The sequence below is a fragment of the Cervus elaphus genome, chromosome 12 (genome assembly GCF_910594005.1).
Source record: "Cervus elaphus chromosome 12, mCerEla1.1, whole genome shotgun sequence".
NCBI classification, from domain to species: Eukaryota; Metazoa; Chordata; class Mammalia; order Artiodactyla; family Cervidae; genus Cervus; species Cervus elaphus.
This window is the reverse complement of record NC_057826.1, coordinates 16,807,024-16,834,008: the sequence shown is the minus strand read 5'-3', so window position 1 is coordinate 16,834,008 and position 26,985 is coordinate 16,807,024. Positions and strand designations below refer to the sequence as shown.

General features: G+C 52.0%; 1 protein-coding gene across 3 annotated transcripts in view; it reads right to left on the bottom strand.

The window, feature by feature from the left end:
* LTBP2 (latent transforming growth factor beta binding protein 2) overlaps nt 1-26,985 on the bottom strand; it is a 106,047-nt gene that overhangs the window by 58,418 nt on the left and 20,644 nt on the right. For all 3 annotated transcript variants that reach the window (XM_043919652.1, XM_043919650.1, XM_043919653.1), the window contains exon 3: nt 22,898-23,144. In XM_043919652.1, coding sequence (XP_043775587.1) covers nt 22,898-23,144 — 247 coding nt within the window. The remainder of the gene's footprint in view (nt 1-22,897; nt 23,145-26,985) is intronic.

Sequence of the window (26,985 nt, the reverse complement as noted above, 5' to 3'; positions counted from 1 at the left end):
GGATCTGTAAACAGTGGCTGCCCCTTGGGGATGACAGTGCCTGTAATATGTGTAAACTTTATGTTTCCATATTTTTAGCTGTCTTTCAGTAAAAAATTGCCTTTACAATTTTACAGTAAACATGTATTATTTTGTAATAAAAACAAATCAGTCTTTTCCCCAGCAACTCCAATTTATAGAAAAGGAAATTGAGGCTCAGGAAAAGCATGATGAATATGTGCCTATTACAAGGATCCAAGATGAACTCTGACGACTAACAGATGTACAGGAGTTCAGATGTAAGAAAGACCACGACATTTGAGCTAGGGCTTAAGAGATGAGTAGGATTTTCACAGACCAAAATGAAGAGGAAGACATTCCACATAAGAAAATGAATGAAGGCAGGAAGCACGGGTCATATTTAAGGAAGGATAATGAGCACAGTTGGATGAAGCACAGAATGGAGGGGAGGGAAGGAAAAAAACATCCTTTCAATGCCTACCAGGTAGCAGACATCATTCTAGCTGTTTTATGTAACATATAATTTACTTGTCCAGACAACCCTATGATCAAAAAATCTCTGCTTGGCCAAAACCGCTTTAAACAAAGTAAAAAGACAAATGACAAAATGGGAAAAACATGTGCAATTTATATCACAGACAAAGAACCAATCTTCATAAGATTTAAAGAGCTCCTAGAAACAGAAAAGACAGACCAATAACCCTAGAAGGAAAATCAGCAAAGGAATATGAACAGTTCATGGCGGGGGTGGGGGGAAGACCCATGTATTTCTTCAATATGTGAAAATATGCTCAACTTTTCTCATTCTGAGATGTGCAAATGGAAACAACTCAGGTAGCCTTTTTCAATCCATCAGATGAGCAAAAAATCCAAAAGTTTAATAACAGGTTAATTTGGTGAGATCCTGCAGAAACAGGTACTCTCAGATGCTGCTGGTAGGAATGTGCATCCATACAGCCTCTATGGAGAGCAATTTGGCCACGCCCATCCACACCTCACCTGATAGCCACCTGATGTGCATAACTGACTCAATTGAAAAGACCCTGATACTGGAAACGATTGAAGGCAGGAGGAGAAGGGGACGACAGAGGATGAGATGGTTGGATGGCATCACCAACTCAGTGGACATGAGTTCGGGTAAACCCCGGGAGTTGGTGATGGACAGGAAGACCTAGCGAGGTGCAGTCCATGGGGTCGCAAAGAGTCAGACACGACTGAGCGACTGAACTGAACTGAACTGATCCACACCCTAATGCATCGATGCTTTGCCCCTGCAGGTCCGCCTGCGGCCGCCCTGTCCCTTCCACTCCATGGCCGGTGCAGCCCACACAAACTCCTGGACGGAAGGCCACCACCTCACAGGCTCCTTCCACCACCATGACCACGAAACTAATGACTGCCGGAACCGGAAGTTTAAAAGCCCCACCCCCTCGCCTCAAGGCGGGACAACTCTCCAAGCTCCGCTTTCAGTTCGTCCTCGGCTTGATTTTCCTGGAACCAGTCCTTGATTGGCTCTGTCCACCTTTCCATTTTGTTTCCCTCTCCCCGCAAAATCACACACACCCCAATTCATGTTCCAGCTCCACCTCTAGGGGAATCTGCCCTAAGACACTTTTAAATGTCCACAATGATGGATGAACAAGATCATTCATTGTAGCCCTGTTTCCCATAAGAGCAAAATATTTTGTAAAGAATAGAAACAATTTAAGTGTCCCTTAGTAGGAGGCTGGTTAAACAAACTAAGAGACATCCATGGGATGGAGTCCTATGCCCTCAAAACAGAAAGACACAGCTCTTCTACATCCATAAGAAAAGCTCTCCAAGATATATAGAAAAGTGAAAAAAAAAAAAAAAAAAGCCTAAATCTGGCCCACCGACTGTTTTTGTACAGACTGTGACTTAACAATCGTATTTTATATTTCTAATGGTTAGAAAAAATCAAAAGAAGAATAATATTTCATGACATGAGAAAGAGATACGAAATTCAAATTTAAGTTTCCATAAATACATTTTAATTGGAACACAGCCACATTCATTGTCTACAACTGCTTTTGCTCTACAATGGCAGGGCTGAGTAGTTGCAGACACCATATGTTGCACAAAGCCTAAAATATTTACTATCTGGCTTTTTATGGAAGAAGTTTGCTGACTCCTGCTGTGGGGCATGTAAACTTTTGTGTGAAAATAGAAAAAATAAGGATACATGTTGAATTTATTTGCATATTCCTAAAGCAACCTTGGAAGGATACCCTGGGAATTAATAAGTGATTTCCTATATGTGTGTGTGTGTGTGTGTTGTGGGGGGCAGTGGGAAGTGGGTGGTAGGGGAATAAACGAGTGCTACAATTTAATGAATGCTTGCTCTGTGCCAGGCTGTATGCCAACAGTGCACGTCACATGCACTATCTCACGAAAGCCTCTCCATAACCCTAAGAGCTACTCATTATCCCCATTTTACAGTCAAGAAAACAGAGGGCAGGGAAGTTCTGAAGATCGCAGAACTCATGAGTATAGAAGCCAGGTTAACAGAACAGGTAAGTTTATCCTCAAGCCGCCCTACCACTTGCCATTGCTCCATTGCCATTTCACTGAGGCTGTGAGCATAGGTTTGGGTTCATGTGGTCGAGGGCTTGAAATATCAGGGAGATGTCTGGGCTGCATTGCATGGGTCAGGGGGAATCCCTAGAGATTCTGGAGCAGCCCAACCTCTTTCACTCATTTAAGAAGCACTTACTGAAATGCCTGCCACATGCCAGGCATCCAGGTCCAAGGATGGCAAAGACTGTCTCACCCTCTGCCCCAGTGGAGACTGAGCAAGGGAATCAGCACTCCAGCAAAGGTGTGAGGTACAGGGAGAGTCATATACCAGCCTTGAGATGCTGGTGGTCTTTGAGCAGGGCTGGGACGTGATGGGATGGGCTTTTCGAAGGTTTATTATTCTGATGAAAGATGACCTGCTGGTGGATAGACCAGAGAGGGGAGGGCTGGAGGCCAGCTGGAAGGCTTTGGCTGTGGTCTAGGCTAGTAGGGACCAAGGACGGGACCAAGAAGAGGGCATGGATTCAAAGGATATTTAATACATAAAGAGTTCCCAGCTGTGGCTCAGACGAATGGGTGGAGGGCGATCCAAGAGCCAAGATCTCAAGGAGAGAGCCAAGAAGTGGGACCTGATGAGTGCTGGTGTCTCAGGATGGATGTGCCAATGGAAACACCTGGGCTGCAGCCCTCAGGAGAGGGGCTGGGGCTGCAGACACAGTCAAGGGAGTCCCAGCGGAGAGCTGGGGGTTCAGGGATGATAGCATTCCAAGAGAGTATGCATGACAAATCAGTCCAGAGTTCCGCTGCTGGACTGAGGCATTGCGTCTGCTTCCACGTCTCAGTTTCAAAGAGGGAAATATGTTAATGAACAGACGAGTCTCAGTGTTGGGTTTTGCTTCCATAAATTTGTCTCCAAACTTTGGCATCTGCTACCGCTTGTCTGCTAGCACACGATAAAGCCAATGAACAAGCAGTGAAGGAATATTGACGGGAAAATGTGGCACCAGCCCATTGCACTTCACTCGACGACTTGCTCTTTTCAGGGCTCCGTGCGTGAGGCTAGAGCCAGTTTTTTATTTAGCGCACACAGACGACCGTCATAGTTTCTGCTAATAAAACTGTCCCCAGCTCTAATCATGGAATTGATTGCATTGATTGTCCATGGTATTGCTTATGACTGCCAGGTCCTTTGACACGGAAACCCTTCGAGAAACACGGGAGTAAAAGAGAAAATAAAGGCGGGCGGAGGAGGGGCCTGGGAATCAACAACGCTGGCACTGGAGAGGTAGAAGGGGAGAGGAGAGCACACCAGAACAGGAGGGCGTTGCTCCAACTTCATGGCCCTCTGCTTGGAGGCAGGCTCCTGGCCTTCCCGTGACTGCAAGCCCGGCTCGCACAGGCTTGTACACGCCTTGGCACCTCCCAAGGGGCTCAGTCACCCCTGAGAATCTGGGTCCTGGGGAGGCAGCGGGGAAGCCCTCATGATACTTTGCTTCCTCTCTCCTCCTCGCTGGCCAAGCAGGTCTCACACCCAGATCACGATCAGATGACCCTTGTGCCAAATCCTCAGAGACCCAAGGGACTGTTTCCGGACATCACACTCCAGCCCCCTGCTGCAAATCTACCCTGCCTCCACAAGGAACAAGGGGACACCCAGCTGTGAGGGCTGAAGAAGAGGGGGCACGATGGCCTTGTCACAGAGCCAGGAGCCTGCTGATTCACAGTGATGTTTTGTCTGGGGGGCCAAGCAGGTGAGGCCCAGGCTTGGCTGAGACAGCAGCCACTCCCCAGCCTCTGGGTATCAGAGTTGCCAGAAGCTGGTGGGTTCCCAGGTGTCACGGTAAGGAGGGGAGAACTTGAACTCTGTTTTACTTGTCCTAGACAATAATAATGAACACTGGTTGAGCACTAACTGTGCTGTGTACTAATTGTTATATTTGCACTATGTCGTCTATTCTTCACAACCACCTTAGGGGCTAGTTACTGTTATTAACCCATTTTTCAGAAAATGAAACCGAGGCACAGAGAGCTTAAGGACTTGTCCAGGATCATTCAACTAGAATCACACTGTCCAATAAAACTTCCTATGATAGTGGAAATCTCTATAGTCTGTGCCATCCAAAATGCTAACTACTAGCCTCTTGAGGCTTTGAAGCACTTGGAAATGCGATTAGTGTGACTGAGGAGCGGAGTTTGACGTTAAATTTATAGAGGGTTTCCCAGGCGGCTCTAGTGGTAAAGAACCCGCCTGCCATTGCAGGAGACCTAAGAGACCCAGATTCAATCCCTGGGTTGGGAAGATCTCCTGGAGAAGGGAAAGGCAACCCACTCCAGTATTCTTGTCTGGAGAATCCCATGGAGAGAGGAGCCTGGTGAACTACAGTCAATAGGGTCACACAGAGTTGGACACGACTGAAGTTACTTAGCACACATGCACAAATTTAAATAGTCCCTTCCTGGCTGATGGCTACTGCATTGGACAGCACAGTGTAGAAAGTGGAGGAGTTGGGAGATGAACCCCAAAAGTCTACTCTGGCCAGGAGCTATGTGGTTAGAAGTTTCCCCTGACTACCCTCACTGCATTCTTTGTCCCCAGGCCCTTGGGTTTCCTGGTAGGCCTGGCCTGGGGGAATCGGCATCCTCCTAAACCTTACTGTCCTGCCTCCACACTGTATTATCCGTCATCAGATGGCAGGAGGATGTGGCAGGAAAGAGACAGGATTTCCAGAAGACATGGTCCCAGGATCATGTCACATGGAGCAGGTTTAACATGGCTTGAGGAAGGATGTCTAAAAAGTCACGGTTGCCCCAGTGACATGGTGGTCCCTGGAGAAACAGGATCATCTTGTGCCAGGAATCAAATAGCTCCCTCCTCCCATACCAGAAAGGAAACAGCAGGCATTCCTGCCCGGGATGGTGCTCTGGGCCCGTGACACTTGAGAGACAAGGGAGGTGACATGGTCAGTCGGCCAGTCCCGGGGGACCCAGGCCACCCCGCCCCTGCTGTCTGGCCCTAGGATGCTGCCTCACCAACACTGGCACCCCCACGCCTCGCTGCCCTCCCAAAAGATCCCCCCACATGTCTCCAGACCTCCCCTGCTGCTGGTCCTGCGGTGCCCACTCACTTGACCCCCCTGGGGCCGCTGGTCAGCCTGAGGTCCCCACCCAGCCCCACCCAGGTGGCCGCCTGTGAGTCACCTCCCCTTGCTCTGAGGTCTGCGCCTGGAGCTTTCTCTGTGGCCACACCCAGGTCCGAGAGGTCTGGAGCTCGCGCACACGCACCCAGGGGATGCCCCTGCCAGGCTGACAGATGGGGAGGGGGCAGAACTTGGGGAGCCTCCCTGCCCAGAACCACACCCCGCTCTGCTCCCTGCAGCTCGAGAGAGAACGCAGTTCCCTGCTTCCTTGTGGGCAGACAAGAGGCAGAGGCTGGAGGAGCTGTGCGTGCAGCCGTGCACACCCAGAGACTGAGGCCTGGCTCCCGGTGCCGCAGCAGCCTTACGTGGGTGCTGCCTCCTTCTCCCAAGGGTCCAGAAACTTCTCTGAGCCTCACTGCATTGCACTCCATGGACCCCTCATACCGCGGTCAACTGTGGACGTTTTACCACTGAGCAGGCAGTTGGCTTCATCGGCTGCCCAGCCCACGCCTCTTGAGACTGCATCACCCTTTTCCTCCCCTGGAGGGGCCAGGCAGCTGAGTAGGAAGCCAGAGAGAGCTGCCCAGATCCTGAGATCACACCTCAGGCACTTCATAGGGGAAAAGCGGGGAGGAGAAGGTGCCCTGAGGGGCAGCCCAGGGCCCCAGGACATGCTCCTCAATTTCTACACAAGTGTCATTTTGCCCAAGTGTGGACCTGCCGGGCAATCACCCTCTCCCCTCCTTCTGGTCCAGCAGGACCATCCAAAAGGGCTGTGGTGTGGCCAGGGACACAGACCCCCAGAGGGGAGAGGAGGAGCCTGGCTCGTACCCTCTTTATGTCCTTCTCGGAGTCCCACAACGCTGGGCCCACAGCTGCGCTTGTGTGCTAAGTCGCTCAGTCGTGTCTGACTCTCTGCGACCCTGTGGACTGTAGCCCCCCAGGCTCCTCTGTCCATGGGATTCTCCAGGCAAGAATACTGCAGTAGGTTGCCATGCCCTCCTGCAGGGAATATCTTCCCAACCCAGGGACTGAACCAACATCTCCTGTATCTCCTGCATTGCAAGCAGATTCTTTACCGCTGAGCCATCCTTGGGAAGACCCAAGGATGACAATACATAATAGCAAGTAGCTACACAGCGCTTGTATTTGCCAGGTACTTTTGTAAGCACTTTATAAATGAATTTAATCATCATTATATGAGGAAGTGGGTATCATTATTATGCCTGTTTTACAGGTGAGGCAGAGTTGCTAGGTATCTTGCCTAAGGTCACACAGCCCATAACTGATAGAGCTGGGCATCGGACACAGATGACCTGCCTCTGCATCTGGTCCCGGAGCCTGTACACTAAACCTCTACACTACATCATGGCTTGAGAGCTATGCTTTGGGACTGAGCTTTAGAGCCTAGAGTCCAGGACTTATGTTTTGAATCTCATGTGCAAAAGGGAAGCCTGGAAGGCAAGTGTTTTTATCAGGGAGGAACAAGATTAAAAATGGTCTCTTAGGAAGGCAATCCTGCATGACTCCTCCCTGGCGCCCACCCTGCCTGGCCAAGAGTGCTCTCCTCTCCCGCCCCCACCTCCCAGGGCATTTGCAGTTCCCCCGGAGGGTGGCGGGGGTGAGCTGGTGAAGTCTTGGAGCCACAGGACTCCACACACACCCACCTGGGTCAAGTAACTGCTGTGCTTACTGCGTCCTTACAGGCAAGGAACAAGCATCACCTGAGAAAGGTCTCCAGCGCCCTGGGAGTCAGGGCTCACTCCCCAGCACCTGTGGGGCACACGCGCTGTGGAGACCGTAAGTCACTGGCCCCCAGCTCACGGGTCTCATGGGTGGCAAAACCCAGGATCCAAACCAGGCCTACTGGACTCCAAAGCTCATCACGCTCCTCCCTCCACTGCACCTCCACCCTGGCCACAAGCTGGCGTTGTATGAATTCCAAAGAAGCACAAGAAAAAAGGAAGAGGCTGGGGAGGTAAAGAGGTGAAGGGAAAGAAAACATGAGTCAGGGCCTTTGGGCACAGATCAGAGGAGGAGGAGAGGCCTTTAGGCTGGGGAGGTTGAGCTTGGACCTCTTCCCAAAGCCTTGAGGAACTTGGTATACGGACCTCTCACCACCACCAAATTGGCCATGAGACACCCACCTCCTGAATCTGGAGCTCCCAGCCTGTGGTCTCTGGGACCCATCTCTCTTCCGTGTATACCCACCCTCAACATGCACACACACACAAACACACTCACAGACAGCTTAGCTGGCCTGCCTAATTGGACAGCAAACACAGGCCTGCAACCTCAGATGAGTTTACCCACTTCTGGACCTGCCCGAACAGGTTTGTTGTAGACAGAGGCAGCTGGTGCCTGGGTCAAGGATATACTTCTCAGGGGCTGGTCAAAGTCTTGGCAGCCTGTAGCCAGCCTGCCCTAGCAGGGTCTGGAACTCTATCCTGGGACCAGATTTCTGAAAGACCCCGGAAGAAGCCTTCACTCATCCCAAACCTACCAAGTGATTATGTGCGAGACATCTGCTTGAGGCACTTCATTTTAAAAATTTTACTAGGCTGTTTATGCTTGAGAGCTACTTAATTAGTGCAATCCTAGGTTATAAAAACTATCACTTTCCGTTTTACAGAAGAGAAAACTGAGGCACAGAGAGAGAAGCTGTTTATTTGCCCACTCTCACCAACAGCAGGGAGGTGCTGGGGTGGGGTCTCAAAGCCTGAGCTCTGGACCTTTGGTGGATGGCATTCCCCAACCCGCTGCTCACCCTTGACTATGACGGGAAACCTCACCGGGACCAGAAACAACTTCAAGTAGTCTGGGCAAATTCTCAAGAGTTTTCAGTTACTTCTGTTGCTATAAACAAAAGCCTCAGTAACCCCAAAGTTTGGGGACAGATAAGATGAGTGCCATTCATAGGACACCTAAAAGGTGCCGGATTCATTTACACATATTAGTAAGTCCTACCGACATTTCTGTTAGTGGTAGGCATCCCCATCTTACAGATGAGAAAACTGAGGCTTGTGAGGTCAAATCACTTGTTCTGGACAGCATAACTGTTAAGTGGCAGAGCTGAGCGTCTAACCCAGACTTATCTAGTTATAAGACATAAATTATGTCACAATTGCTCCCTCACACACTATTATTGCCTTCTGTATGGGCTCTGACCTTGACCCAAGGACCTCAGAAAAAGAAAGCAATGTGGAATCAGCTTGTTGCCCAATGGTATGGCTTGGCTGGGGTCTCAAGAGGATTCCCCCACCCCTCAGAGGACCAGATACCCTCCAGAGGCCTCTGAAGCAACCCCCACCCACTGCTGGCTGGGTGCACCCTTGGGTGAACATGTCAGGTGGCAGTGAAGAGTTGAGGCTCCAGGAGGAAACTACAGTGAGGGTGACCGACTGGAAGCAGAAATATGGTAGCTCCAGAGGTTTTGATTTGTGATTTTCATTTTGCAAGGAATGGGGATTTTTTTTTTTTCAAAAAGCACTGGACTTCTTGAATTTTAGACCTTTCACAAATATTTTTTTAGGACAAAAAAGAAGAAAAAAAAAAACCCCACAAAATGCCTGTCACAGCTACTCACTTCCACAATGAATCACGGACACAAAACCACAGCTATGTGGCTAACAAAGAAACTATGTGTTTTCACATCTCGTTATTGGAAATCATTTAGCAATCTTCACTATGTCATCTGCAGACAGACAGGCGGACGCACAGACACACCCCTCTGGGTCCTAAGTCGCCAGTCTTACAACCACGGTCATCATCGGATGACTTTGCATTTCACCCATTTTCCCTTTCTAATCCTTTTCTGGGAAATTACCCTGCAAGGCTTAAATCTTCCTCCTTTGCTGCTCTCCAGAGGTGGAATGTGGTGTGTGTGTGTGTGTGTGTGTGCGTGCACATGCGCGCACGCATGCACATGTGTGCATGCCAGTGATTGGAGGAGGAAGGCTAAGACACCGATTCAGTTAATTCCACAAGTGGAAACAAGTATACATTTTCAGAGTCCCTTTTTTATTGCTGTTATCGTAATAGCGCTGTACTTTGGTAAAGTGATTTTCACCTGGGAAGCTTACAGTGCCTTTTCTGACAGTGGCAAATTAATTAACTGATGGCAGATTTACAGATTGCATAACTGGAAAAACTACTGGACCCATAAATCAGAAACTTCCTCTGCGTCCCGGACAAGAGGTGAAACCTGATATATATTTGAAAACCTTGAGCTCAACAGGAGAATTCACAGGGCCTGAAAAATCTCCATTATTATTTTTGAGGCATGTTCTCTCTGTACAGCTCTCCACCCACTCCCTGTCTCTCCCTTTCTCTCACAAACACACACACACAGACACACACATACCCCACATCAGAGGGCAACATTCCCTAAGCAGCCACAGTTCCGTACAAAGCAACCGGATGGGAAGGACATTCCCCTGGGGCATGTGAAAAACAGCACTGACTGTCTTTCAGTTCCCTTCTGGCTTCATCCCTCCCTAACCTTTCCTTTCAAACAAAAATCCTAGAGGACTTTGGTCAGTTAAACGCTATGAGTACAGCCACAAGCTTGAAATGTTTGTTGTTACTACTTTTTTAAGTCAGATGCTGGAAACTGCATATATTAAAACGTTTTAATAGCCACAACCATCTCCTCCAGGCTCTCTCGCCAGCTTTCTGGAGTTTTCTGAAAAAACACAAAATGCCTTGCCAAGCCCAGTCCTCAGCAGCTCCCACACCAAGCTGGCTGCTCTGTGCTTGCCTGAGTTCACCTGCCCTTGAGTTATTTAGCAAATTGGCCATGAGCGTGAGTTCCAGTCTTGATCAGAGTTGGGCTGGAATGCCCCTTCCTTGTGGAGTATCCTTCTCATAGGATCATTGTGAGCACTGGCTAAGGGGCTGGGTATCTCCCACTTGCCCCTGCGGACTTGTCTCCATCCCGCTCTGGGCTGTAGGAGGCTCCTCTGCCCTCTGTCTTCCAGTCCTGCTCCACCCACATGGGACCCCAGCAAGAGGGCAGAGGGGGTGGAGGTGTTGACCCTCTAGTTCCCTCCTGATGGACCACTGTGGGTGGGGGCTGCGGGGGCAGGGGGCTCTATTCCTCTGCCAGAGGCCTGTTGTGGTCGTCGCCTGTGGCTACTCTGGGTTCCAGTAACCACTGAGCCCTTGCCCCTCAGACCTGCAGGGCTCAGGGCTTCTCTATACTCTGCTTCCCTTGTTTCCTCTGACCTGTTCCTGCCTTTGCAAACAGACCTTTATCAAACTGCCCTCTTTGAGTGTGCCATCTGTTTCCTGCTGGAACCCTGACTGTTACAAAGAGTCCCAGCACTTAGTTATGTGATTCAGCACTTTTACCCGCTTCGACTCATGGAGGTGATGAGAGTCACACAACATCAAACGGCTGGTGAGCAACAGAATCAGATGACATGAGGTCTGACTCATGACCCGTGCTCTTAACCTCTGTGCCATATGGGTATTAATTGAAGTGGTGCCCATAGAGTGCTTTGCACCGTAGGGCTGGCTGACTCAATAAGGCTCCGTCAATGGTAGGTTAAAATAGCAACCATGCCATGCTCAGAAAACCCACAGTCCTAAATTCTACTCCAGCATAACACTAGCCCAAACCTAACCACAGAACGAAGGTTGAAACCGCATTCTAATACCACACGAAAGTCGTACTCTGATCCAACCTAACCACCACCCCATCATGAGCTAGAACATCACCTCGACCACAACCTTCCTGTCAGTTTCCTCCTTGGGGTGTATGCTCCTCAGCGGGTCATTTTGAGGATTGGTTAAGGTGCTGGAGATCTTGCACCTGGGGACCACTCTCCACTCCACTCCATCGGAACCCAAACATTCCTCACTGTACCCACAAAGCTAGACACCCGCTCAGGGTAAGGTTAGGATGAGGGCTGTGGGGAGCACTGCCCCTATGTGCCTGGGAGCTTGCCCCCTCCCTGAGACGGGAACACCTCACACCCCATCCATCTGTACTCCCCTCGCTGGGCTCAACAAAGACATTTGTGCGGCATCCACTTTCCACGTGTCCCTGAGCTGGTGACTTTGGTGTGGTGAGAACCAGGAGAGGCAGGCTCACCTACACAATGCCTGGAACAGAGCAGGGGCCAGTAAATCCTGATGGTGGTGATGAGGAAAAGGAGAATGAGAGGAGGAAGATGCTCTCTCCATCACTTGGCTGCAGGCTCTGGGGCAAATAGGAGGTAAAGAGCTCCTATCTCAGAGGTCTGCAGAGGGCTGGGGCCAGGGCTGGGCCAGGAGGGAGACCCTTTCTGGAACCCAACCTCGGGGAGGTCCTGATAATCCTCGACTTGGGGATAATCCTAAAAAAGGGGGTCAGGCAGCCTTCATCAGAGATTTCGGGGCCCCCTTAGGTCAGATGTCCACCTTCTTGCTTCAGTATGAGAAGGAGGAAGAGAAGTGTGCAGGAAGCAGAAACCATTTTCCTTGAATCTGCCCACTTGCTCTGGGTGGGAATGAAGAGGTATTAGAAGGCCCCGGGCCCCCTTCTTCCTTGAGCACTCAGAGGCTGGAGCCAGGCGTCTTCATCAACCCAGAAGTATCTGCCCTGGGCCCAGCGTGGTGGAAGGAACAGGCGTGCAGGCTCTGCTGCTTGGAGAGAAGGCACACTGCCCTCCTCACGACCTCTGTTGGACCCCCTTGGCCTAGAGCGAAAGCCTTGCAAGACTGTGTCCACCTGGAGCCTGTGTCCTTTTGTTTTCACACATAGGCACCCTAAGGCCAGCCATGGCCCTGAACTGTGTGGCCCTCAGGTATTTGTGTGGGTTGGGGAGGTGCATGTCTGGACCCCACAAAGTCTAAAGGTCCACCTCCCTTTCGGAGAGATATAGGAGGGGCCTTGGCAGCCAAACCCAGCTGGAGAGGACTGCCTTGAAGCAACACTCTTTGTGGGGGAAATGGGAGTCACTTTCCTCCTGGGAAGAAGCCGGGTCCTGGGTCACCACATACAGTTGCACAGGCTGTGCACTGCACAATTCTTGCAGTACCTGTCATAGAGACTATGGTGTGACAGACATCTCCTGGAATGTGAGTAAGGGCTGGAAGATCCAGCACACACAGCCTGGCCCCCTCCTCTCTGCAGTGGACACAGAGCGCTTCAGACCTACCCTGTTACTCCAAGCAGTTTCTGCCTGGCAGGGATAGGTGGGGCTGGCAGGGGTTGAGTGCCAAGGGACCGTGCAGAAACCGTAATGTGGCCCATGTTTCCAGAACCCTCTGCAAACAGCGGGGGGCGGGGGGGACAGGGAGGTGAAGGTAGCTTTCAGCTGAGACACAGGCCTCTTCTACTCTCTTCAAAAAGCAGCAGCAGGGCTTCTGTGACTTCAGACTTGGGAAAATAAAACCCTTTCCATTTGTTCTGGCTGGAGGCCCACAAGTGAGCGTCTCCCTCAGACTCCCCTCTGAGCCCTCCCTCTTCCAAACCTGCAGCCCCAGGGAAGAGCATTCATGGGACTCTTCTAAGGCCTAAGATAGAGAAGAAAGCGGGAGGAGACCCCTGTACAGCTGCTGCAGCGCCCACCAGACTCCTGGCACTCCTAAGGGTCTGCTAAGCCCTGCTCTCTCTGCGCTCCAGCCACCCTTAGGAGAGAAGCACTATTGTCCGCCTGCCTGGCTTCAGACCTCCGAGGCCAAGGGGCACAGGGTGAGCAGGTACCCACTTACTGGGAGGACTGGGAGAGCCCCTTTCTGATCAACAACGTGCCAGGGGATGGGCTGAGGGTCAGCTCGGAAGGGAAGGGACCTGAGACCAACTTTCCTGGCTCTAGGCAGCAGCAGAAGATACACGGTGATAGAGATGTTCATTCCGTAGATATTTATATATTTATTGAGTGCTTACTGTATGCCAGGTACTGTTCCAGGAGCTGCGGATATGCCACTGAACAAAACAGCTCACACTATACTTGAGAAAAAACAGACAATACACAATAAACATAACAAGTAAATGACATGTTCTGTTAGAAAGTGGGAAATGGAAAGTACTGTGGAAATTAAAAAGCAAACCAGATGAGGGGACCCTCAAGTTGGGGGTTTACAATATTAAATAGTAAGAAAATAGGAGGTATCTCCCTCCTGGGAAGGAGCCCGGTTCAGGGTCACCATACACAGTGGCACAGCTTGTATACTGCACAACTGTGGGGTGGCTGACAGAGACGGTAACGTGAAGCATATCCCCAAGTGTTGTGTCCAGTGGCTTAGGCTAATTTTAAAAGGTTAAAACTTTACGAAGGTAGTCAGGGAGGCCTGCTTCTGAATGCGACTCAGGCATGTATAGGAAGCATAAGTAAATAACGAAGCCCACCGCCAGGACTGCTAAATAACAGCAGTAATCAGCATTTGCAAGGCACATTACATTCACAAATCCATCTTTCACCCACATTATTTTAGTTAATCTTCACAACCTCCTGGAAGGAAAGGTTTCACTTTACCAATAGAGACATTGAGGCTCAGTGAAGTGAAGTGGATTGCCCAAGGTCTGACTCTAGTTAGAGGCTTAGCTTGGAAGTCAAATTGCATACTCTGCTTCTAAATCTTTTCAAAATAGTAAAGTCAAGATCCTAAGGGTTGGGGAATTCCAGAAAACCCCTAGGGGGCAAGCTTGGGGCTCAGAGTTATAAAAACAAATCAGAAGAAAAAAAAAAAAACACTAAAAAAAGAAAGAAAAGAAAAGGAAGGAAGGAGTTCAACCCCCGGAGGTCCTGAAAACTTGACTCACTCAGGATTGCAGGGCTGAGTCAACAGAGCAGAGAGGAACCACTTGATGGCCCCGAGGGAGCAGGTGATGCAGGATGAAAGATGCAGGCTGATTAAATCCACTGCAGCCTTGCCAAGGAGGACTGGAGACTTCCTGTTAGGGAAGAGCTAAGATCTGCCCTTAGCAGATGAAAAGCATCATGTATCCTTGTCACCACCATGAAAGTGGGTAATGGGGGAATAAGCACATTTCACTATCAGGGATAGAAAATGGCCAAGCTGTTGGCCAGAGTCTGACACTACTAGCTCTTGACCTCAGAGAAAATCCACTTGTTGCTTCTCGTTTACAAATATGGAAACTGAGGCTTGGGGAGGACGAAGGGCTTTTCCAAGTTTTCCTAGCATGGGTTCATCTCTCATCAGGTCCTGGTGTATCGGAGACTAATCTTGGGTCCAAGGGACTGGAATGAAGAGGAGAGAGGACCAACAGGGGATCGTGTTGCCCACAGGAGCAAGCAGAAGTACGTGGCAGGATGCTGGAGCCCAGAGGGATGGAAGGCAGTAGGAGGGAGGTGGCTGCAGCTCGGAGGACCCCGGCAAGCCTTCCGCCTGGCCCACAGGCAGGATCTCCTGGGTCCCCAGGACAGGCGCGATACCTAGCTGCCAATCTTTGTGCTACCTTAGTTTCCTCTTCTGTAAGCTCAGACTGTGGGTTGGAGATAAAACTCCTGCTGGCAAATGGGGTATCTCACTGATTTGTCATAAACATGGGAAGCAGGCAAGTACCATAAGAGATTTTTCTGGACGCCCCACTAATCACTCTCTGTGCATTATTCCAAGGAATTCTCACAGCCACCCCAGGAGATGGGCATCACTGTTCCCATTTCAAAGAACTTGAGCTGCAGTGAGGGGAAGCGACACGAGGATTTAAATGCTGCCCGACCCCAAAGCCCAGCGCTTTCCCAGCACATATACAGCGGGGTTGCCTCCTTGCACCTGCTACCCTGTCCCCAGGGACCTGGTTTGATTCCAGGTCATTGATCTCCTGGGAAAACGCCTTGTCATTCTGTTAGGAAGGATGCCTGGGTCCCCACTGCGGTGGCTCACGGTGCAGACTGGCAGGGACCACCCCTTGAGGCAGAGGCCCTGCAGCCCCTGCAGGAGGCCTGGGGGGGCGAGGGGAGGCAGCACCTCCTGCAGGAAGCCTGCAGGCTCGCTCTCTGCCAAAGCAGGTTACAGGTCACGCATCAGGGAGTCCCCGGGGGGCCAGAGGGGAGACATGGGGCTGAAGGATGCCAGGGGTCCTCCCGAGGAGGTGAGTGCTACACCTGCCCACCCTGCAGGCACACACAGCCCACATGCCCAGGGGTACAGCCAGGCCCGAGTCAGGAGCTGCCCCAGTGCCCCTGCCCTTCCTCCCTCTCCCCACAGACAAGAGCCCCGAGAGGCCCGGCACCCCCACCCCCGAGCCTTGTTAGCAGCATGGGGACTTTGGGAACCCACCACAGGGTTTGTGAGAAGTGAAAACAACGGGGAGAGAGTCGAGCTGCCCTCAGCCCTCTTGGCTCCACTCTGCTCTAAGCCAGTCGTGTTCAAGGTGCTGGAGATACATCGCAGAGAAAAGAGACAAAACCCCCCTCCTCCTGGGCCTGCCATTTTACGGAGGTAAGAAAAAGAATAGTTGGGTAGGGGGTAGGGAGTGTTTGGGTGTGTGCAGTTTCAAATCAGAGGAGAAACAGAGACACAGACAAAGAGAATAAATGACTGGACACCAAGAGGGGCAGGGGGACTGGGAGGAACTGGGAGACTGAGACCGACACGTATACACTGTTGTTGTTTAATCACTAAGTCATGTCCGGCTCTTCTGTGCCCCCACGGACTGGAGCCCAACAGCTCCTCTATCGACCGGCTTTCCCAGGCACAAATACTGGAGTGGGTTGCCAGTCCCTTCTCCAGGGGATCTTCCTGACCCGGGGATCAGACCCACGTCTCCTGCATCGGCAGGCAGATTCTTTACCGCCGAGCCACCAGAGGAGCCCACATATACACTGCTGCTTCTGCGGCTTAGTTGCTCAGTCGTGTCCGACTCTGTGCCACCCCATGGACTGCAGCCTGCCAGGCTCCTCTTCCATGGGCTTCTCTAGGCAAGGGTACTAGAGTGGTTTGCCATGCCCTCCTCCAGGGGATCTTTCTGACTCAGGGATTGAACCGGGTCTCCTGCATTGCAGGCAAATTCTTTACCGCTGAGCCACGAGGGAGGCCCCATATATATACTACTATGTATAAAATCCGTAACTAATGAGAACCTACTGTATAGCTCAGGGAATTCTACTCAGTGCTCTGTGGTGACCTAAATGGGAAGGAAATCCAAAAAAGAGGGGATATATGTATACATACAGCTGATTCTGACCCCTAAAACCTTTCAACAGAGGATGCAGTGGTTGGATGGCATCATCGATTTAATGGACATGAACTTGGGCAAACTCTGGGAGACGGTGAGGGACAGGGAAGCCTGGAGTGTTGCAGTCCATGGGGTCACAAAGAGTCAGACATGACTTGGTGACTGAATGACAATAGCTGATTCATTCTGAGGTGCAGTAGACACCAACACAACATTGTAAAGCAACTGCACTCCAATAAAAAAATTTTAAATAAAATAAAATCAGGTGAACATGGCCAAGAGTCCCACTGAGAAGGAAAGACTTGGAGTGGCAAGGAAGTGAGCCCTGTGCATATGTGACTGGGAAGAGGGTTTGATGTAGGTTGAATTGGGTGCTCCTCTGCCCCCACAAAAGGTACGTTGAGGTCCTAGCTGCCAACCTGTGAATATAACTTTATTTGGCTATGGAGGGGGGAGTGGTTCCAGATGTCATTATATAGGGTTAGATGAGATTCTACTGGATTTAGGATAGACCCTAAATCCAGTGACTGGTATCCTTATAAGAATACCACCCCCCAACACACACATACAAAAAAAAGCATGTATTTTGAGAGGCAGAGACTAGGGTGATGCAACTACAAGTCAAGGGACTTGTAGGATTGTGGGGAGCCATCAGATGCTGGGGGAAAGCATGGGACAGATTGCCCTCAGAGTTTCTAGAAGGAACAACCCTACCAACACTTTAATTTGGGCTCTTCCCACCTGAACTGTGAGAGAATACATTTCTGTTGTTTTAAGCCATTCTGTTTGTGGTCCTTATGGCAGCCCTAGGAAAGGAACACGGTGTTCCAGGGAGGGGGGACAGCAAGTGCAAAGGCCCTGAGGTGGAAGCATCTCTGATATATTGCAGGGGAAACCCGTTGGCCTGTGTGGCAGAAGAAGAGTAAGGGACTGGTAAGAGCTGATGTTGGAGATGTTTGGAGGCCAGATCACTCCCGTAGGGCCGCCCTTGATAAGGACAGCTGTGACACTGCGGGTGGAGGGTCCCAGATGGAATGGGCTGCAGCGTGTGGGTGTGGCCCGCCCCCATGGTCTCTGTCCCCTCATGTTATGCCTTTGAATACGTTACATGAAATGGCAAAAGGAAATCAAGTTTGCAGGTGGAATTACAGTTGCTAATTAGCTGACCTTAAAATAGGGGGGTGTCCTGGCTTATCCAAGGGAGCCCATGTAACCATATATGCCCTTAAAAGTGGAAGAAGGAGGCAGAGGAGTCAGTGAGAGATTCAGCTGGAGAGGGAGGCAGAGGGGAAGAGTTAAAACATGAAGCGTTCACCCGCTGTTGCTGGCTTTGAAGATAGGAAGGTGGCAATAAGCCAAGGAACGTGGGCGGCTTCTAGATGTGATGGCCCTCAAGTGACAACCAGCGAGGAAGTGAGGACCTTAGTCCTACAACTGCAAGGAAGTGAATTGTGCCAACAAACAACCTGAATGAGCAAGAAAACAGATTCCCCCCACACCCCGCCCCCCCGCCGCAGAGCCTCTGGGAGCTCAGCCCTGCCGACCCCTTGCTATTAGTCTGGTGAGCCCCGTGTCACATGGCTGACCTATAGAACTGAAGGATCATACACGCAGCATTGTTTTAAACATCTATTTTTGTGGAGTGTGCAAAGAGGAGGAGACAGAGGAGGAGAGGGAGAGATGGACGGGAACAATGGAAAGAAGGCTGCCTTCCCAAGGAACAGTCTACTGAGAGCCATCGCCATGGGGCTCAGAGCTTCCCAGACATTTCTCCCCTGTCCTACCTGTCCTCCTCACTGTCTCCAGGCCCCTTGTTGCTCCAGTGCTGACCAAGCCCGCCGAGGATGTCCCCAGGGCCCTGCCTGTAGGTCCTTAGGCCAGACTAAGAAGCAACCCCCATGGAGGTCCCTCCCATTCTGAGAAATGTTGTGACACCTCCCCTCCCCCTTCCCCCATATGGCTGATGAGAATGGTCCTGATGGAGAAGCCAAGCCAGCCAGAAACCACGACTGATGCCACGGCTGGATCACACCACCCCTGAGGCTGGGCCTGGGCTCTGGTTTCTCCCCAGAGCAGGTCTACACATGCACACACACACGACATTCCAGTTGTTGGCCTGCTTTTTGCCACCCAAGTCTCCATAGCAAAGAGAACTTGTCCACTGATGGTTAGCACATACTGAACACTAACCCATATCTTATTAGTGCTCATATTAGGCACTGTACTAAATGTTCTACTCACATGGTCTCATTTCCTCCCCTCTGCAATCCTATTAGGAGGAGATATTGACTCAGAGAAGTTAGGATATTTGTCTGATGTCACACAAAGTGTTAGTCACTCAGTCGTGTCCGACTCCTTGTGACCCGGGGGTCTGTCCATGGGGATTCTCCAGGCAAGAATACTGGAGTGAGTTGCCGTGCCCTTCTCTAGAGGATCTTCCCCAAGCCAGGGATCAAACCCGGGTCTCCTGCACTGCAGGCAGATGCTTTACCGTCTGAGCTACCAGGGCTTCCCAGGTGGCTCAGTGGGTAAAATTCCTGCCTGCAGTGCGGGAGATGCCGGAGATATAGGTTCGATTCCTGGGTTGGAAAGATCCCCTGGAGAAGGGCATGGCAACTCACTCCAGTATTCTTGCCTGGAGAATGCCATGGACAGAGGAGCCTGGCAGGCTACAGCCCATAGGTTGCAAAGAGTTGGACACGACGGAGTGACTGAGAGCAGCAGATGTCACACAGCTAGCTGGTAAATCCAGAATTGGACTCCAGGAGTCTCTGAATCCAAAGCACAGTCTTAGACCCTCACGCATCAAGGCGGGAGGGGGTTCATGGACCAGCAGCATCAGCATCACCTGAGATCATAATAGAGAGGCTGACCCCAGACCTGCCAAGTCAGAGGCTGCATGTTAACAAGTTCCCCTGTTAACAAGTTAACATGAGTCATGTGCCCACTGCAGGCCGAGAAGCACGGGTGTGAAGCACTGTTTTCCAGGCCTGCTTGTCCTAGATTGTCATAACCACCTCCTCCCCCCAGTCTCCTGAGGCTCCTTCCCAGCTGCCTGGCTCCTGCTCCCCAGGTGGGGCAGGCTCTCTGCCCAGCCTGGGGAAGAAGTCTGAACCTGGGTCTCAGAGGGAGTCTCCGGGCCTCTGCAGCCAGCCCAGGCTGCAGCTGGACAACATCAGTCCACGTCTGGCTCTTGCAGGGCATGCTGCCTGCTGCCCGAGGCTCTCCTGTGTCCCCCCTCACCACCGTCCCCCTCGCATCTTCCTTCTGAGACACAAGCCTCTTGGCCTCTGTCTAGTACCCTCCTGAAGGTGGCCTCTGGCCGTCACCAGCCCCTGCAGTGTCTCCCCTCCCTGCTCATTTTGCACCCCTCCCTCTAGAGTGCCCACCGTATTTATGTCACTCCCTTTATCTGGACACCAAGGGCCTGTCCAATTTGCCATCAGGAGAGAGGCCAGAGGCTGCTTGGGAAAGCTGGCCAGGCTCACAGGAAATGTCTGACACCACCAGGCAAGCGGGACTTGGCCTCCCAAAGCAAAACACAGCTGGGCCGACAGCGGGCCGCTTGGACTTTCCCAGATTTCATGGCACTGAGGCGCCAGGGCAGAGAGAGAGGGAGAGGGAGAGAGAGAGACCGTGCTGGACTGGAGGCTGTAGCTCGTTAAAAACATCACGGTAGCCCCTGGCCAGGGAGCCTGTGAAGCTCAGAAAGGACAGCCCTGCTGTGGGGCCGGAGACCTCACCCCGGGCCTTCGGCCTCCACTGCCTCCCGCTCACGGGGGACCCTCGCCGGGGACCAAGGCCTCACAGAGTTCGTCCTCCTCCCCTCCCGGCCTCCTCCTCGCCCCAGCATCGCACCTCATCCATGTTCTCATTCAGCTTGTGCTGACTACAGAGCTCCGGGGGCGATGTGACGCACCACGGACATGTCCAGGAAAGAGGAGGGCACAGTGGTCCAGGGAGCAAATGAACAGGCCATCCCGAGGCCAAGTAAGAAGCGCGGCACCCGGGGGCGTGACCCCTCCTCACGGCAGCGGGGGCAGGGGTGCCTTTGGTTCCTGGGCAAGGTGAGGGCTCAGGGCCAAGTGGGCCCTTTGCAAGGTCACTCTTAAGTTGGGACCAAGAGGCAGAAAGCAGATGGAGTGATTTCTGCAAGGCGGCGTTGTGGGGACATCCGGCCTGAGACAGGTGCTGTCTTCCAGGATGCAGGCCGCACAGACTGATCGCAGACACAGGGCACAGACTCCAGGGACCTGGGCCAAGCACGTGTTGCAGGAGGTCAGAGCTGGGCGGACACGACGGAGGGGGTGTTTTCTGGAGGAAGTGGGACTGGGCTCTGAAAAAGAGGAGCTGGAGAGGCTGGGAAGATGGGGCAGGGGATGTCAAACAGTTCCGACTCAAGGGTCCAAGGGGACAGAATGACCTGCCAAGCGAGCACCAACACAAGGGGATAAACGCACTATAAAATGAACAAATCCCACAAGCCAAAAAAAGCTTCGGGGAGAGGGGCAGGGGGAAGCCCGGCTAGAAGGACTCTGCTTCCACCCTGCTTCCAGGACCGGCCCTGAAACTGCCGCCCCTGGGGCTCCTCCAAGTGCCTTTGCACCAGGCCCGCCCACCTTGGACCCAGAGCTGGGGCCCATTAGAACAAGGCTCAGGCCCTGCCCCGCTGGTCACAGCCAATCCCAGGTGGTTCGCCGTGCCCGCTGCCTTGTCCACCTGGCTCTTAGCTCTGCCTCTCTCTCTGCCGTGGCATCCCAAGGCCTTGTCCAAAGAGTTTGGCTCTTCTGGTTTTGACTTTGGTGCTCCCTAGGCCTTGACCCAAGTTCACCCTTCTGCTTTTTTCTGCGCCTGGCTGCCCTCAAAAACCACCTGCTGGCTTGGGTGGCGAAACACCCTTACCAAGACCCTGGTCTGCCCCTGCTCCCCCCCTTCAGAGTGGCTGGACAACCTCAAGCTCCTTTCCTTTCTCTCCTGAGCTTTCCCACTGGGGGCCTGGCCTCGAGGTCAGCCTCCTCCCGCTGGTTCTGCCAGCCTCCTCCGGGAGGGCAAATTCCTTTTTCCCCTGAATTCAGCAAGACAAGGTTCAAACATTTCAGAAAGAACTTCTTAAGTAGGAAGCAAATGGAAAAACTAACCTGAAAAAACAAAAAGAAAACACAGCCCCCAGAAATGAACCAGTTTACCAAAGTTCAGACTTCCTGTCCTGAGCTAGGAAATGTCTGGCCAGGTTGGCTGGCAAGTAGGCCAGGGACTTCTGCCCGAGAACACCCCCTTCCCACTTCTTAGCCTTCTGCCTTCCCCTACATGTTCCTGCAGGCTGCTCCAAGGAGAGAGGCTGCTAGCACTGGTGGTTAGAGAGCTGAAGTGGCTTTTTTAAAACTTTTTCTTTTTTATTATTTTTTTTTTTTGGTGGCATAGCATATGGCATCTTAGTTCCCCGACCAGGGATCGAACTTGTGGCCCCCTGCAGTCAAGCAGAGTCTTAACCACTGGACCACCAGGGAAGTCCTGGAAGGTTTTTGTTTTTTTTTCTGGCAGAGGAGTCCTTCCCGCATCCCCCAAACCACAGGTAGGAAAGAAGGAAGTGGAGGAGAAACATTTACAGAGTTTACTCTGTGCCAGGCACCCTTCTAAACACTTTCTTCTTATTAACGAACCTAATCCTTACAATTCCATGGTTATCATCATTGTCGTTGTCCCCACCTTACTGATGAGGAATCAGAGAGGTAAGTAACTTGCCCAAGGTCACCCACCTAGGAAGTGGCAACCAGGATTTGAAAGCACAGAGCCTGAGTCCAGGTACATGCCCTCCTCATCTTTCTCCCAGGACCTAGAGGGTAGGCGCTCACCTCCCACCTCCACCGTGCAGTCCAGTCTGCTAGAGCCTGTGCCAACCCCGAAACCTGCTGCCCTGCTCACCACCCCTCTGGCGGGGCTGGGGAAGGGGAGGAGAGGACGGGGCGGGCCAGAGGGACTCTCCAGCCTCCTCCACCAAGGTCTTCACCAAACAGGCCGAAGGCAGAACCCGCCCCAGAGAGGCTGCGCAACCCTCCCAAGAAGAGAGGGCCCACTGAGGAAGGGGACTCACCTGGCCCGCTGCGGCTGTGGCGCTGGGGGCCGAGCTCTGGCCGTGGTGCTTTCTCTGGCCACACTGCTCCTGCGCAGGTTGGGGGGTCCCTCGGCCGAGCGTCGGGGTGCTGGCCTGGAGTTCTGGGGGTCGAATTCCTCCTCGGGAATGACCTCTTCGCAGCGGGCTCCGCGGAAGCCTGAGCGGCACACGCAGAGCTGGGGCCGACTGCAGGAGCCCCGGTTCTGGCAGGGCGGCTGGCACACGGCTGCGGAGACAGGGAGAGGGTGAGGGCCGCCCTGGCGTGTTTGGACCACCCGTCAAAGACTGCATGACCGGCCGCACCCCCGACACCGTGTTCTACACCCGCTGAGCGCTCCCTGTGCGTGGTCTGTCCGGCTGGGGACTGGCCACGGGCATGGTTTCCTCTTCTCTCGGCTTCTGTGTGTGCTGTGTCCCCGCCGTGGGGCTCTCTCCCGTTCCTCTACACTAGGTCCTGCTGTTCCCTCAAGGCCCCCCTGCCCCCAGCCCAGATGACCTGCCTCCAGGTACTACTCTGTCCTCTGAACCACGGTGCGCGGCACTCATGCCCGACGGGCCACCCTCACTCCGTCCATCTGGGCCCGTGCTCAGCTGTGTCCAGCTCTTTGCGACCCTTTGGGCAGTAGCCTGTCAGGGTTGTCATTTACTCCTCCAGGGAATCTTCCCAACCAAGGGATCGAGCCCACATCTCCTGTGTCTCCTGCATTGCAGGCGAATTCTTTACCCACTGAACCATCAGGGAAGCCCCACCCACCATCAGTGTGATAGATTGTTTATGTATGTGTCTCAACTCTCTAATACAGTCAGCACCCCCAGGTGCAGTGACTGTCCCTTACACCTCTTTGCCTCCTTAACTCCTAGCATATGCTTCATAACAACACAATCGATATTATTTTTGTTACAGCATGCATGCATGCTCAGTCGCTTCAGTCAGGTCTGACTCTCTGTGACCCCATGGACTGTAGTCCACCACGCTCTTCTGTCCATGGGATTCTCCAGGCAAGAGTGGGTTGCCATGCCCTCCTCCAGGGGATCTCCCCAAGCCAGGGATTGAAGCTGAAACTCCTGCATCTCCTGCATTGCAGGCAGATTCTTTACCCCCTGAGCCACCCAGGAAGCTCTTTAATTATGGCAGCTACTATCAATCTATTCAATGCTTACAACATGCCAGGCACTGTACTTCACATACACTGTCTCATTTAAGCCTAAAACAATCCTATACAGCAAGTGGGATTGTGACTTTCATCTCACAAATAATGCCTCTGAAGCTCAGAGAGATTAAAAGACATGCAGAGGTCACCCAGCCAGTCCGTGGTGGATGGAGGATCCAATCCAGGTGTGTTTGACTGAAAAGCCCAGGCTCCATCCACCCCCACTGTCTCCCACCAGGGCTGACCCACCCTCTGAACCTTGGCCCAGAGCTGATGATGAAACAACAAAAGGGATCTGTTGGCTTTAAGTCAGCCACTGAATGCAGCCTTGGGAGCCCTGCCCCGGGATGCTGTGCATCCCAGGTCAGCTCTGGTGGCGGAGACCTCAGACCTTCAGACCCATCCCTCTCCAAAGCCCACAGAGTCAATCTGAGATAGAGGGAGGATGTTTACCAGCTCATGCATTCATTCAGTGAACATTCACTGAGCACTCATTAGGTATGAGGCCAGTGGTAAAGAACCTCCCACTCGTAGGGAGTGTCCTGTCTCACGTGGAAGCAAGGACAGAGGGCATGTGATAAGTGTTGACCAGAGCCTCTAACCTAGTCTGAGGCAAGAAGTGAAAGTCAGGGAAGACTTCCTGGAGGTGATGATGCTGACCAGAGACAGAATGGGTGAATAGATTGGGCATAGTGTAAACCAAGGGCAGCCTGCCTACTCTGGGGCAAGTAAGGAAATAATAGGTCTCACTGTAGGACCCCACCCATGAGCTAGATCTTAAGGCAAGAGCATTTTCCTCAATGCCTGGGCATCCGTTCTTGGTAGGCCCCAGACCTCCAGGTAAGCAGTCTGTACGAGAGAATTATAACCCTGAGCACTTCCCCAAATACAAACTGCCACCTCAGCAGAATTTTGGCCTATCACCTGGCTGCCCCTCCCCCTGCCCAAGTGGAGCGAGCCCCCACCTGACCACCTGCCAAGCCCTTGTCACCACCACCACCAGAGACACGGGCTGCTTGGGGTCAAATCAGGACCAGCGAACATTGCAGGAGCAGGATTGTGCAGGACAGGAATCAGCCCTGGTTTATCCTGGGGATGGAGTAGAAAGGGAGGGCCTGAGTGGTTTCCCATGTGGACCACAGTTGCTACATCATTCCTAGCCCCTCAGATCCACCCACACCTCTCTGCTGGCCAAGCCTGGCATGGGGGAGGGAAAGGTCACACAGCCCCCCCAGTCTCCGTTTCCATTCCACCTCCGCGTGGCTGGTCTTTGCCCTTAAGAGAGCCTTACGAAACCAGTCTAGCTTCTGTCCTTCCCCTCCTGGGCTGCAAGGATGGCCCAGTCCTTGACTTTAACAATCAGATCTTTCACTCTCTAAAAATCCAGCACCCCACATCCTGCAGTATGAGCCTGTGCTTCCCTGTGATTCGCCTGCCCTGGTTCTGCCTCATTCACCAATACATCCGCAGACATTTAGTGAGCACCCTCTCTGGGTCAGATCGGGTGCCAGGGATACAAAGACAGCAAGACTGCTCCCTGCGTGGAGGAAGCTCGGTCCCGTGGTGGGTTCTCACAACCACGGAAGCCCGTTGCCACCAGGCAGTTAGGTCTTCAATGAGGACCAGGCTGGGCAAACTTTGGTTGGTGTGATGAACAAACAGCTCACGGTAAGTGGGTGGCTGGGGGAAACTATAAAACCGGCATATATGCATGCATGTAATATTGTGGTCGATAAAAGTTCTAAAAGGCTTCCAAGCCAGACGTGTCAGGAGAAAAAACCCGTTTGGAAAGATAACCTTTACGGACCAGTCACTTCTGAAACAGCACAGATGCCAGGTCAGATAAGAAAGGTCCTCCTGAAACAAGTGCTGGGTTTTCAGAGGCTGTGAACCAGCTCTCACCGACTTCATTTGCATCCTCCTCTGCGTTGTCTTCACAAGTCTCAGCAGGTAGTGATTCCCTTACTACAGTGTTTTCTTCTGAGCTGAGCATCTGCATTATGGGACTGGAGCATAACCTTCTCTCCTCCCTCCCCACTCCCCCCAAGATCACCCCCAACTGGCCCCAAATGGTGGCTCCAAGTGTCTGTCCATGAAGGGGGACAATCTTAGGTCAGTTTTTACCGGCCTACCATAAAACAAGAAAAACAAAACAGTTTTTTGGGTTTCTTATAACACTATTTTCTTCCCCATTGAAAAAGTTTCTTTCAGATGCAGAGGACAAACATATGGATACCAAGAGGGAAAGTGGGCGGTGGGATGAACCTGGAGATTGAAGTTGACGTATATACACTACTGATACTATGTATAAAATGAGTAGTGAGAATCTGCAATACAGCACAGTGCTCTGTGGTGACCTAAAAGGTAAAGAAATACAAAAAAGAGGTGAGAGATGTGTCTGGACAGCTGATTCACTTTGCTGTACGGCAGAAGCTAACACAACACTGTAAAGTAGCTATCAGTTCAGTTCAGTTCAGTTCAGTTGCTCAGTCGTGTCCGACTCTTTGTGACCTCATGAATCGCAGCATGCCAGGCCTACCTGTCCATCACCAGCTCCCAGAGTCTACTCAAACTCATGTCCATCGAGTCGGTGATGCCATCCAGCCATCTCATCCTCTGTTGTCCCCTTCTCCTCCTGCTCCCAATCCCTCCCAGCATCAGGGTCTTTTCCAATGAGTCAACTCTTCCCATGAGGTGGCCAAAGTACTGGAGTTTCAGCTTCAACATCAGTCCTTCCAATGAACACCCAGGACTGATCTCCTTTAGGATGGACAGGTTGGATCTCCTTGCAGTCCAAGGGACTCTCAAGAGTCTTCTCCAACACCACAGTTCAAAAGCATCAATTTTTCAGCGCTCAGCTTTCTTCACATTCCAACACTCACATCCATACATGACCACTGGAAAAACCATAGCCTT